At 37.9% G+C, this 14,755-nt stretch overlaps 1 protein-coding gene across 3 annotated transcripts in view; it reads right to left on the minus strand.

Moving 5' to 3' along the window:
• Positions 1–1,946: 1,946 nt before the first annotated feature.
• Positions 1,947–14,755, minus strand: part of ETV1 (ETS variant transcription factor 1) — a 65,850-nt gene continuing 53,041 nt past the window's right edge. For all 3 annotated transcript variants that reach the window (XM_058833375.1, XM_058833376.1, XM_058833377.1), the window contains 4 exons: positions 13,659–13,727; positions 10,515–10,684; positions 6,893–6,994; positions 1,947–4,355 (listed from right to left, as the gene is read on the minus strand). In XM_058833375.1, coding sequence (XP_058689358.1) covers positions 4,134–4,355; positions 6,893–6,994; positions 10,515–10,684; positions 13,659–13,727 — 563 coding nt within the window. In that variant the 3' untranslated portion in view covers positions 1,947–4,133. The remainder of the gene's footprint in view (positions 4,356–6,892; positions 6,995–10,514; positions 10,685–13,658; positions 13,728–14,755) is intronic.

The following is a 14,755-nucleotide window of genomic DNA, read 5'->3' on the forward strand; positions in this document are numbered from 1 at the left end:
AAAACTCAAACACACAACAGAAAAACCCTCGGATAAGCAAAAATCAGAGAAATTAATTTCCTAGGTTCCTACTGCTAGATCTTAGGCTCCTATATTAGTGGAATATTCCAAAGTGAAGATTCTTAGAGTATAAAATACCATATTAATTAAGACTCCCAAAAAATCTTTGAAGGAGACTAGAAAAGTCCTCAGTACTATTAATGTGAGCACTGAATAGGACTGTTTATGGGTGCTATTACCTGTAATACATGAACTGAAGCTAATGCTCTTCAGGGGAGAAAGTAGAGCCATTAACAACTCAAAGATTTCCTCATAATACCTTTTGTACACATTGATCTGTTTCCTGCTATTAAAAACCAACCAAACAAAAAAACCACAAAGAAGGCAAAAATATTTTATAGATGATATTGTCCTGTGAAGATGGACTTGAAGCCCAAACCAGTCAGATGTCAAGGGCAATAAAACTCTAAGCATTAGCCCCTAGGGAACAGTCCCATGTAGCAGAGAATCCCAAAGATGGAAAGATTCTGAGCAAAGGGCTCATTGCAGGGAATTTCTGGAGAAATGTATCCCAGCTTCCCCCAGTAACCTCACCAGACCACTATCAGTACAGCAAGCAGATTTGGTCTGAGAAGCAGATGAAATTTGCTTTTTTCAGTGAATGTAATGTTAAGGTTTGTCCTGTCGCTGGTGTGTAAGAAAGTTAAAAAGGGGCAGGCTCTTTGCCATAGAAGTTGTATCCCTGAAGAAAAGTCTGTCCCATTGCCCTAAACTTGTAATCTTAACTCTCTCAAATGGATTCTGAGGGAATCTGCCAAGCCCTTCACTAACTTCACCTGTATTCAGCTATTGGTGGAAATGATCTGTGATAGCACATGAAACCTGAGCCCCTTCAGCTGTTCCAGAGTGCTGGGTCCTCCTTTGATGCCTCCCAGCTTTGCTTCACAGCAGCTCTACCCTGTCTGCCCCACTGCTCTGCCCAGCACAGAGACAAACGAGCAAACAGAGACAAACTCGTTCTATTATAGCTCCTACTAAAAACAGGTGAAAGCTGCATATTCCCTCCGCTTGTGGTACAGCTTGAAATCAAAACTAAAATACCCCCAAACCAACCAAATGAAAACCCAGCCCCCTTACCCCAGCCCCAAACATCCCATACTCAAATCCAGCAGGGTATTAAAATGGCCTCTGAAAATGTGTAAGTGTTGTTAGTAGGAAAATATACACAGACCATCCTCCTCCCTTTTTTCAGTCAAATACAATGCTTTGGTAATCTAACTCTTAGCTATAACTCATATATATATACACATGAATTCTATAGATGCCTCATCTTTTTTTTTTTTTTTTTTCCATTCTTTTTTTTCCCTTTTTGTTTTTTCCTTTTCTTTTGTTGTCCATTTTGTTACACTTGGAAGAAAACCATTCTAGGCACTGGGGACAGACCATCCTCTCCTCTCCCAAAAGAATAATCTTTCTGCAGGGGCCTCTCCAATCCAAATGGTTAGGAATCCAATACACAACAATCTTGCAGAAATCAGCTGCCAGATTTATTATTCTACCTGAAAACCCCCAAACAAAAAAAAACCAAAAAAACAAAAAATCCCAACCCCAAACAAACAAAAAATTGGAATAAAAATAGACTTTAAATAAACCTCTTAGGTACACATTAAAAAGGGTTAATCAGTTCAGTGAAAGACCTTTTGTCTTCTGCTGAGATATCATGTAATGTTGGTCTGACTGCTTGTTTTGTTCAGTGAGTCACTACCATATACAGATATATATATATATATTTCTTTTTTCTTCTTAAATATTACACATTCGATGCAATTTTTAAAACTTTTTTTTTTCCTTTTTTTTTTGTCCAACCCCTTTCCCAAATACCCACATCCTGCCACAGGCAAGAGGCGCTCTGTGCTGACATTAAAGAACCAAAACCAATCCAAGGACTTTTCATCAAAGCATGTTTCATTTGAACCTTATTTCAATGGAAACCACAATTTTGTTAAACAATATTACTCAACATTTTCCCTTTCCTTTTTGCTAGTTCTGCAATTTTAGACTTCTTTTTCTCAGTTGATCACCAAGTATTTAAGTGCCATTGAGACCTATGGATGACAGAACTAGATGGCATATTAAGGCATATGTTGTAAAATATGTTGTCTCATGGATCTGGTTAAATTAATTACCTGCCCAAATGCTTTCTATGCAACTGTGGTTTCTAGTGACCACTACTTCTTTATTTTTGATTAATTGTGTATTAAAATATTCATAACTTAAGCAGTGTCTTAACTGACAGGATGGAAGATTAACCCACCGCCTAGGACTCTTTGAAATCCATCCATTATGATGAAAATTATTCTTGTTTTTTCATGGTTATGTATTTATTTTTCTCCCACTTCTTGACAATCTAGGAAAATGAGGTACTTCATATAACAACTATTTAAATTTCACTGGGCAAAAAATGAAATCAAATTCTTACCTCCCTTTCCATCCCTTCAAACTATGAATCATTGTATTTTGAAAAAGGTGCTCATAAATATTTTAAATTTTTGGGGTTTTGCCACTTTTTGTTTTTGTTTTACATACAGAATAGCAGGTGTGGTTTGTGTTCAAGGTAACCCCTCTCAAAAAAATAAAACAATTTGAAAAAATAACAAAACAACCAAAAAAACCCCTCAAAATTTAAACTGTCTTCCGAGCATATCCGATCACATTTACATTTAGTGTCCAAAACAAGTTGATTGGTAACACCAGTGCCAGCACTACAACGTCATACAGCAACTTCATGGTATTCTTTAACAGTTCGTCTCTGTTCCACCGAAAATTACAAAAGGTTCTGCAGAGCTTTCCTTAGCAAGCTGAAGCTTACTAGTCATTTGTGGATGCGCATAAAAGCTGCTTATAGCACAGCTATGGCGTAAGCTATTTTCTAAGCAATAAATGGTTCAAGTCATCTATTTTGTCCTGAAATGCTACCTGTAGTTACAGCATTGCTTATAAATGGTCATAGTAAATTCAGCATCAAAGAGAATATTACAGAAAAAGACAGCAGCAGAAGCATTAGCATTATCTAGTATTTATATATGTTATCAACATAACACAGCAGTAAAAGGCTTAAATGCATATTAATGGGTACTGTGTCTAAAAATTACTAAAGTACCTATTTAGTGTATTGGATATTTTTCTCAAGGAGTGCTTGCTGTGTCTAAACAGCATAATTAGATATGTGACTTAGTACAGTTAATTCCTATTGATTAAATAACTTATTTATGTACCAAAGGAAATGGAAGGATACAAAATGTTTTCTCCCTCCTGATCATGATCCTGTATTTAATGCTGACATGATCATCAGAAAGCCTACTCCATGTAATTACTACCCTCAAATGGATCTTGAAAAATCAACGCCATAGCATGGGCCATATATGTATAGCAATGTGGCACCAGATACAGCATGCAGCTTGCAGTCTGAAGTCAGGAATTTCGCTGCTTGGTCACTGTACTTATGGCCAGTCTATCATTAAATAGGATTTATTTTTTTTTATTTTTGAGGTCATACCCAAAAAAAAAAAAAATTAAAAAAAGTTAGAAAAACTATCTGGATGTTCTCAGAGGCAAGGAACAAGTTCTGCCACTGGAAACTTCTAAATTAAATGGTGTAGTATACGCTTTGCTTCTCTTTTATAACTGCAGAAAGACAATTAAGAATGGCAAGAAACAAATGCCCTAGGCATGCTGTGCTGATATCATCATCAAAAGTGGTTATTTTGCACAATGAGAATTAACTGTACTACGGATACCCAGAGAAAATGTACAATATCTTATGCTGATATGAAACAAAACAGACATGATATAGCTTTTTTTTTTTACTTAAAACTGTATGTTCCCATCCCAAACTTAAGTAAAAAGCAAAGCCACCCTTTTCCTCCTTTACACAGAATAACGTTTAGGTTCCAACCCTCCCCTTTCAAATAAAGTGCGCTGTCCATGGCAGACCATAGGAGTAATGCAACAGGAAAAGCCCCTTTTAGTGTACTATTTAAAAAACAAACTGAAGTCGATTCAGCTTTCCTCTGGGTCTTGGGAAAGAGGAGAAGCTTAAGGGAGGGGGAAACACCCCTTCAGTGTCACTGTTGTTAATAGACATAGCCTTCGTTATAGGGGTGGGTGTTGCAGCAGCCTCCGTCCTGCATGTAGACCATGCTCTCATCAAAGTGGGACAGAGGCACAGTGTCCTCCTCATTGATGTGGCGCTCCATGTCAGTCTTCAGTAAGGGGCGCTGGTTGTCAGGAAAAGCCATGGAGAAAAGCGCTTCAGGGTCACAAACAAACTTGTAGACGTATCTTTCTCCAGCCACCTTAGGACAACAGAAGGGGAAAAAAAGGTGCAGCATAAGGCCTCGTGTTTTGCAACTTCCAGTTCAACAGTCTTGTAAAGAACTCACCCTTGTTACACAATTAATAATGTGACAGTAGAACTGGTAAAGCAATGACCTAGCAAAGAGAAGTGGGACCTGCTAAAACAGATGTGCAAAATGCTCTTGATTTTGCCACACGTGACATCCTGTTGGAAGATGAACTAAGTATTCTACCTCTAAGCATTTGTTTGCGATCATTTCCTATAGTTAACCACAAATGGAACTGTTCTTATTGGAAAATGTAAACAAATTGTCACAACAGTGGCAAAATAAAATTACACACTCTGTGTGCGAAGTGGAAAAAAGAATCACGTTGCACGACAGAGATCTGGGTTTCACTTTACACAGATTGATTCATACTTACGTATAAAAGCACTTTAGTTATAGTGTGTGCTGATTGTACAGGGACAGCGTAAGCAAATGCGTAGGCTAATATGTACTTAGCAATTGCTCATGCAAAGCTGGGATATTTGGATTTGCTTATGGAGGGGCAATTTGTCCAAAGATCCTAAAGTTTCCACTTAATCAGATGGAGCCTTAAATGTATGTCTATGCTTCAAGTTCCTAAAAGCTAGAGGATGATAAAAACAACACAGAAGTGCTGTCTTATTACAAACAAAAGTCAATACAGTGTCTTCTATTTAAAAAACTGCTTAAAAATATGCATTAGATTGCATGCTCACAATTTATTACAATTATTTTAAAATAAAAATCATATTGTCTACTTCTTGCAACTCTAGCTACCATAGCAATGAAGTGAGTGAGTGAAGATGGAAAGTGTTGCAAACTTAACAACTCTCTTCTTAAGGGTGCAAAATAGTTTGAAGCACCTCCTTAAACTTTCAGCTTATTTATTCTACAAATAGAATTTAGTAGGGACTGTATCTGCAGCAGAATTTTTAAAATCAAATTAATGTCAGCATGTTTGATAGGATAGAGGTTGCATTCAGAAATCAAGCTTTTGCACAGCCTGCTATCATTGTTGATTTAAAAATTAAATAAGGAAAATATGCATAAAAACTTTGCCTTAAAGAAACCCCCATTAGTTTTTAACATACACAAACTGGCCAGATAGAGTGATCCCAGGACAAACCTGAAACATTGCTCTGTCAGAAAAATAAGCATACAAGCTCGCTTTCAAAACGTGTGTTAAACACATTCTTGTAGATAATAAAGTAGTAGTTTAGGATGTAACAAGCTATCTGTCAAAAGTACTTACAAACTTTCCATGTTAAATGGATGTGTGGGTTGGGGCTGCATTATCAGCCTTCTGGTATTTCTATCCCCACTCTTCCAACTTGCTTCACTCTGCTACTTTTTTTTTTCCTCTGCTGCCTTTGAAGTGTTCTGGCAGCACAGTTGCCTATGCAGCTGAGCTGTAACCTGCAACAAGGAACTCCTCTGCCGGAAGCACCAGTCAGCGAAACCAAGTGCTTCTGCTTCTCCCTGATCGGACCCAGTTTCCAATCCACTTGACAAAGACGCAGTGGAGTTACATGACACACAAAAAGGAATGAGGTGCTGAGCTACTGAAGAGCTGTAAGTCAATACTAGCCCAAATTGTTGTCCAATTGACTACTGGTAGTGAAAAAGGAGTGCACTACAACAATCCCATAATCTAAGAAAGAGAGTTTGTAAGACTTCACAAAACCTACTGGAAGAGCTGCCCAGTAACTCGAGCTGAGAGCACTGTTTCTGCTCATGGAATTGGCATATGACTAGTTTAAACATGTTCATCATTACTGGTCACAAGACCAATGCAAAAAGACATGGAATAAGTTTTGGAGTCTAAGGTGTTTATTATGATCTTTGATCACACCTAGCAGTTTTGTAGATACAGCAGACTGGTTTCTCCTGTTGATTTCTTGGTCAATCTACATAGTACTACACAGCAAGACTTAAAAACCAGCAAGCCACAGTAGGAGGATGGATTGAATACTGTCAGCTGGACTACCCCGTAATATATAAATTATTGTTAAATATCTCTCCTAATTCAGTCTATTATAAATATTAAATTCCACTCAAAATCAGTATTACTATTGGTAAAAATATTAAAGTACTTGGTATGTTAATAGGCACAATTATTCTCCCCTATCTTGCACTTACTAAAGTACCCAAGCACTGGGCAGCTAATTCAGATCTGCAAAACATTAATCAGACTGCACTCTACCGTTTGCCTTTCCCAGCTGCCAGGAAGCTCTTTTGGATATTTTTGAATGTTACTTCTTTCCTTATAATCATGAAATGCATTGTGTGAACTAAAACCGCAGACATTTTTTACATAGAAAAAAAAAATCTTAATGCATATGCTGGACCTATTAGATCCAAAAGCTTAGTGTTTGCCTAAACAGATGAAAAAACTACTTACCTACAAAAAACTACCTACAAGCCATGCAATTACAAGCACTCCTGGTAAACTGACCTATGAATTAACATGCAAGACTCTGTTGAAATGTAGTACAAAATCAGCTACTCACCTTTTGCATGATTCCCTTTTCATAATAGTAGCGAAGCGATCGGCTAAGTTTATCATAGTTCATAGCTGGCCTGTTTTTCTGAATCCCCCAGCGACGTGCCACCTGCCACAAAAATGGATTAGCAATGATTCGTTAAATGCATTTAACAAGCAGATCTTATCATCAGATACTTTATTTAAGGATGCAGGAGGGAAAACCCTGCAGGTGCAACAAATAGGATAAGGTTGCCGTGACCTGAACTTCCCATGTACTACTATGAATTTTAATTTGATGTACACCATCATTAAAATTGAAACAGACTTACTGGACAATGTGGTAGAGGGTTAGGGCTTTTCTTTGATTTTGATAAAGAAAACCAGTGAAGAAATAAAGCCATACAAAGCAATGACAGACAAAAAATATTTAGCAAGTTCCACCAGAAACATTTCACAAAACCTTTCTTCAATTTTATACTATGGATAATTGTACCATGCCTGTCTTTTCCTTGCTGTCTGAAAAAAAAGTACGTGATTTTAAACACACATGCATACACAGTTCATGAACTAATACAGACCGTACTTGGAATGACAGCAATGTTGTGATTATTAGGACATACAAGTGAAAAGACAACTCCCAGTCTTAAATATTACTTCAGCAAAAAAAAATAAATTATCTGAGGAGGCAGAATCACTTGGAAGAACTATATGGTAGTATGAAGAATGGAACAGAAATTTCATAGTTTCAGTCATACAATTTCCCTTAAAAATAACAATAAAAAGTGAATTGCAAGTAACTCACGAAACTATTCCATAGAGAACAATATGCCTTCTGCTCTGACTTATGTTTTCTACTTGACTTTATGCTTCCTGTTTTACTGCTAAAGATAGTTTTGGACAAAGCGACCCTTTGTTTAAAGAGCTTAACTTCTTATTCCTTGCCTGAAATTTAATCGGCTATTGGTGACATTTCAATTACTGTCTGTAAAAATGACTATAATATCACCAGAGGGAAAAAAAGGCATAGCTGATGAACTCTTTAAAGTACTTTTTATAAAAATGATTGAGAGGTGCACATGCATATAGCTCTGGAAAAAGGACAGAGTAGCCAAGCAGCCTCTCTGAAGACTGCTCTGCGAAACTTCCCATAGGCGTCTGGGGCTTTTTGATGCAAGCCTTGACAACATGCAGCATTGAGCAAAATCCGTGATTTCAGTGTCCACCTGGACAGTAATTTCTAAAATTTCTTTTGAAAGCATTATTTCCTTTCAGCAGTGCAGCTTTTCAGGCTTATGTAAATTATCATGGCTCTGATAACTTCAGCTACATTTTAGCTGTACTGCAAAACACCTCCAATCACATAAATTTACTCCAGCTGCAGATTTGGCCTAGATGTCTAACTTTGATTCACCTATTCATTTTTGTAACACATGACCACATCACTCCTATTTTATTTCTTCCAAGGTTTTTTTCTGCATTAATCGGAGTCCTAAAAGTCCCCAACATAACAGGCTTGCAAAATAAATAAAAACACAGCAAAGATAAATAACAAGTAATGGTGAAGAACATGTGACATTGTGTGGTATTTTGACACTCCTAAACAAGCACTCAGGTGCAGTTCCCATCCCTGAACTCATTGCATTTACCTAGTCCTGCTTTGTGGAAGGGATTCAGGCTCCTGCCCTTCTACCCTACCTTCCTGCTGAAGGTTGCTGTCCCTGTGACAAGTCTGCATAAGTGGACCTATGCCCAATTCTCAGGCTCCATAGTTCACAGTTACTTTCTGAATGAACTGCGGCACTCCAGGAGCTGATACATATTCATTTTTGTTGTCAATCTTTCTACGAGGGCATACACCTCCAGTAAGGAATGAATGGAAAGGTCATGTCACTGACATCCTAACCTGCTGCAGCAGAACCAACAAGCTCTTTGATTTCCCTTCAATTTACACTTGGCAACCAACAGAATTGTGCAACTTCCCATAGGCTATTCTTATTTTAATTGACTGTTTCTGTCAGATTCATGACATTCATATGAAAGGAACTTAGACTCCTTTGTATTCCTAGGAACACACAGAATGAGGCAAGTTTCAAGCCTCCTCCAGATCTTGGATCTAATGCTGCTCAAAAACACAAAGCAACTTCTACATAGCCAGACACGCAGATGATCTAAGTTAATTTAGAATACCCAGTTCTTCAGGGAATTACACAATAAGCAAACCTTAGGGTTTTGTTACTTTCCTTTCCCTAGCTAATAAAATCTATAAAGTTTTTGCACCATCTGCTGGAAACCATTTCTCAATAAAACTCTCCAATCTTGAAAAAAAATCGGACAAACCTTAAAGACAAGACAAAAGTAAAAAAAGTGAAAAATATGAGACTAGGGTGGAGGGGGGGAATCATGTACATCATTCACCAAAACCAAACAAAATACTTTCCAAAGATTTTGCACTGTTCCGGGACAGGTTACACAACTAAGGAATCCATGTAGTCTGCTAAGGCTACAGCAGAACTTGCCAGCAAAGTTTCGGTATCATATTGACTAAGACTGTTCTGAGTTCAAATCCTCAGATACACAATGCCAGGAGCTGCCATGGTGACTATGGCTGGAGCAGGGGATGCTCAGACAAAGGAGAGTCAGCACCAGGGTCCTCGCAGCAACCTGCTCCTCAGCCAGACCACGTCGGGAAGGAAAGGGACATCAGTCCTGACACCAGGACTCCAGCATCTCCACAGAGCTGTTAGCAGACATGTAGGTAGCATGCAAGAAAGCTTTCAGACTGCTAATGCCAGTAGATGGATGACAAACACTAGAAATAGCTGGTGGAATGCAGAAGCAGCCATACACCCCCGAGCCTTCCCACTCAGCTCTAACTCAGAGGGGATCCTGTCAGAAAATTTGCTGTGATCTCTATTAGAAAACCTTATTCAAGGGGCAACAAAATAAAGCAGAATGAGACTGCCTTTTGACAACCCTAATAAAATCCTCCACATCAATTTTACAACAAAATTCACGTACACCTGATCTTCCAACAGTTTCCATGATAGTTTAGAATGCAGGCTAGGTTACATAACATTACCTAGTCCAAAACAGTTTATGTAATAAAACATTCAATTTATTCCTGTTTATCACACAAGTGAACTAAGCCACGCTTCAGCAAATGTTCATGAATATAAGTAATTTTATCTACCCCATGAGTCCTTCATGGTTCAGAAGAGCCATGCATGTGCATGAGCATTTGCAAGCCTAGGATCTAAGCCTGTATTAAACAATCTAATGAGTCAATCTAATGAATCTAATATTTGGTGTTGAAAGACTAGTAAGGGATGAGTTTTCAAAGGATTTTGGAATACAGTTCCATCCATTAAGTGATTCTGAAAATTGTGGACTCCACAATTAATGCAAACTATTTACTAACTTTAGTAGTTACAACATTTTTATTATTCTGTGGGACTAGAAGTCAAATCTATGCTTAACCACACTTCTGTACTAACTGAAGCACTTCCCTTGGCAGTCCTTTCTATCACCCTTCTAAAGCACTACTGGTGCAAAATACTGAAGGAAAATAATGCCTAAGTCCAAAGGAGCACAGTTAAATTTGCAGGATGGGGCAGTGGATGTGAGGCCATGCTCTCTGTCTAACTCACCTCTTCTGGCTCAATCAGTTTGAACTCCATGCCTCGGCCAGTCCATGCTATGAAGTGAGAGTTTGATGGGTCGTCAAGAAGAGCTACCAAGAACTGCCAGAGCTGAAGCGAGCCTCGCCGTTGATACGTGGGTCCTTCGCGATACATGCCTGGCTCCTGTTTGACATCGCCTGCACACAACCACAACAGTGTTAGAGGAGCAGTGCCCTGGAACACCATCGCTCCGTTTGTCAGATAAGCAGGCAAAGCAATCATTAGGGGTAACAAAACAGGGAAGAATGAGCCACCTTCAAATGCAACATTCCCTTGTTTGCTGGCAACTTACAATAACATATTAATATACTAAAAACCACTTCATTCATGTTTTATGGAAGTCTCATTAAGCCTCTCCCCATGTAGTTTTGATAAACGCAAATCTCTTGCAAACCATTTTGCAATATCCCTAATTTGTAATATCTTTCTGAAAGAGCATAAACTATTTTTGAAGCACTGATATGTGAAGAACTGTGTTCTTTGCAGAGGTCCCAGTTTTGGTAAAGTAATGTAGGCTGCATAAAGCTGCAAAACCCTGTTGAGTGAAACTTGCATGCAAATGCTTCTAAGGAAAATTTGACAAAGTATTTGACTTGGACTTAAACACCATGTGCTTTATGTATAGGTATGTAAATCCTGCAGATATGCGAGTTCCTCTGTGGCATATTGAACTTGCATATGAGCAGAAATTACTTTTACTCATATCTACATATTAAATTAGCATTCCCTCTGAAAAGCAATAAGTTGATTTTTCTAAAATTTTAAGTCTAGAAAAACCTTTTTAAAATATCAATAACATTCTACTAGCTGTTCCACAAATTGCCAATGAGAAAACCAACCTGCTACATCCATACTGTCTTTGTTGGTTTTAAATCATATTATACTGAACAACTCATGCAAACAACAACAGCTGAAAGGTCTGATGCTGAAGCAGACAGTATTTTTTTCCTCCACACAAGGACTGCAATCCTAGATACACTGGTAAAATTCCTCACTTCAACTATCAGAAAAGCAAAAGCCTCCAATAAATGGTGTGACCTGTTTAACAAGGAAAGTCAGCAATTTACATTCAACCACAACATTAAGATTCTCTGACAGCCATTACAGAATGGCTCTGTGTAGTGAAAGTCAGAATAATAATATTAAAAATGGATCACTTCCTTTTGTAATCAGGAAAGAAAATTGACTCAATAGCTGTGGAAAACAAATAAATCAACACAAGGCTTTTTGGTTTATGCGAGGTTCAAGTTCCAGTCCTGAAAGTCCTTCTTTTTCAAGGACAGGTTTTTTTCTTGTAATGATAGCTGAGCAATGTGCAAATAGCAAGTGCAGTATTACACAGGATCAAATTCTTTCCTTGTGCTGATCTTTGATTTCAAATGGAGCAGCTGAGAATCTACTTCTGAAACATCAAGACTAGTCCTGGGCTTATCCAACTTTTGTTTTACTGTCCAGAATATAATGACACATCTGCTATTTTTTCCCTCAAACCATCATGCTGCAAGTATAAACACACCTATTTGCATCATGAGATCAATCTTCTAGAGTACAAGGTGTTCTCTCAATGTGCAGTCATAGAAACTAGCAGCAGACTGCTTGCTTTGCAGGCACAAAAATATTTCCCAACGTTTATTTCTTTTACTGTATTTATTTTTCATTTTCATTCCCTTTCCTGAATAAAACCAAAAAGATTTTCAAGGAAGACATAGACAAATGCTGCTATTAATGAGTTTTAACTTCTTGTTGTACAGGGTCTGATCCCATTTTCATAAATGCACATATAAATCTGACACTGGTACTCAGATCAGATCCACAGTCTTTTGTGGGAACAAAAATTACCTGACACGATGTGCTTTAAAAAAAAAATAATTAAAAAACCCCAAACTAGCTCACATTACAAAGCCAGGGTATAAAGCAGACTTTCAATAAATCACTCTTTCTCTGACTGTGTCAATGCAATGACAATGCAATACTGGATTAAGCAATCTTCAGCTAGGCCTAATATTGTCTAAAATTCTTTATCTATTTCTTACCAACATAAAAATACATGTGATACTCTGAAGAATGTACAATTCTCTGGGTTACTTTAATTTCAGAGTCTCCAGATCTTCAGCCAGTGCTAAACATACAATAGTTTTGTAATCCATAAGTGATAAAGTGATCCGTAAAGTAGGAGAAAAACACCAATTCTCCAGCCCTACTTTTAACTGTAGTCAGAGATTTGTTGACAAGTTTTTCAGGAAATATCTAATCTTTCCCACAATAAAGCTGGACATACACACACTAACACAAAAGCTACACTAACAGGACACTACAGTATGCACACAGTAACATAATGCCATTCTAGCAAATTTAAGTAATTGATCTCTAAATTTCTTCTCAAAGTTGCAGGCTAACAATCAAATACAGGGTCCATCTACTTTGCTTATAATGAAATATATCTGAAAACAACTGAGTTACACCAGAAAACTGCTTTTACATCAGAGTAACTGAGGATAATTTGGGCCATTCATTTTAATTGACCTCAGAATTTCTCTTTTAAAAAACTCTACTGTAATTGGTAGTGCTGTGAATAGAGCATTGATTTGTTATCAATCCTACTGAAAAATAAGCCACTAGTATATTCAACCTAGCGCAAATACATTGGACAAACACAAAAATGCCCTACATACTCACTTCCCACTATTCATCACTTTGTAGACAGCAAGACAAGAGGGTTAATCCTCAGTAAAACCAAAGCTGCTGCTTTCTCCACTGTTTTGTTAATTATAAGTACAGCTTCCATTAAATCTCAAACAACAAGCAGTATGTGATCATCAGTGCAATGGAAATCCTCTTATTACTTCTCAACAGTACAGGAACTGAGCTCCTCAGCCACAAGTCTGGATGCAGCATCTTTCGCTGGCAAAAGTCGAATGACATCCTATTGAAGAGGAGACTTTGGTTTCAAGAGACAAAGGTCAGCTTTGGTTGGGCGCACCACAAATGGTGTGTTAAGGAATCCTAAATTGGAACGTTACTGGGCTTTTTTGATCAGCAACAGAGAAAAGTCCCTCATCTCTTTCTTTTTCATCTCTCTACACAGGAAAACGAGAGATGTGTCATACATACCGTCAAACTTCTCTGGAACAACGCAAGTGTCATCATAAAACTGCCTAGGTCCCTTTTCATACATACAGCCTGTAAGTTAAAAAGAGAGAGGTGTTTATATAAAAGATGCATGGAGAAAAACGAGATCACAGGCTTAATGCCAGAGGGAACACTTAAGTTATACAGGAATCAGATTAATATCCTGCATCCTTTACACACTGCCCAGACCCAACATTTTGGCCTAAGTACAAGGGTGTTTAATTAATATATGCATTCCCAAAAGACTGTTAATCTCCACCTGCTAAAATGAAAAGGCACCCATTTTTCTCTATGATTTATTACAAAATGTTTGCTCATTTCCTATTTGAACTAGCATGGCTTTGACATTTAACCATTAGTTCCTGCAGGTCTTCTCCCCGCAAGACTAAAGAAGTAGCACTCAGTATTTCCTCCTCACACCCACACAAGTCACCCTCACACACTTCTCTTGATGTTCCTTCCAAGTGAGATCATTTTGTAAAATTTTATTTCGTCATTAAAAGACACCCTCTACAACCCAGTAGTCCTTCTAGCACACCTTTCTGTACACATTCCAACCATTTCCTATTATGCTTGTGTTTTGCTTAACCAGAACTGTATTGCATATCAGTATTAGTCTCACCAGTGCTACTGAGTGAGACAAAACATCTCCTCCTCTCCTGCCAACCTCTGACCCTCCTTTTGACTGCCTAAGTATTACAGAAGGCTTTTTTTAAGGTTACAGTATTTGGTTGGGCTGGTTTCCCACTGTGAAGCTGAGAGGAGGCCCATCTCAAAACCCTTTTTTCCAATATATTGTTTCCCGCGTCCACAGGCCTGGTCTACATTCATGTATTAAGAAAACATTTTGTTTAATGTGCCCAGATAATCAAACCATTACAACTGTTTTGTGTGACTGCCCTGTCCTGCCCGCTATTTACTGCTCTATCTTTGTGCCATAAAGTTATCTATTAACTTTGTTCCATATCTTTACTGAAAATATTGAATAGCAACACTCCTGATACGAGTTCCTACAGAACTATAATCCATTCAGAGATGATTGGCTGCTGACAGCCTCTTTAGGATCTGTCAGTTGGCCA

Source organism: Poecile atricapillus, chromosome 2 (assembly GCF_030490865.1).
Source record: "Poecile atricapillus isolate bPoeAtr1 chromosome 2, bPoeAtr1.hap1, whole genome shotgun sequence".
In the NCBI taxonomy this organism is placed as follows: Eukaryota; Metazoa; Chordata; class Aves; order Passeriformes; family Paridae; genus Poecile; species Poecile atricapillus.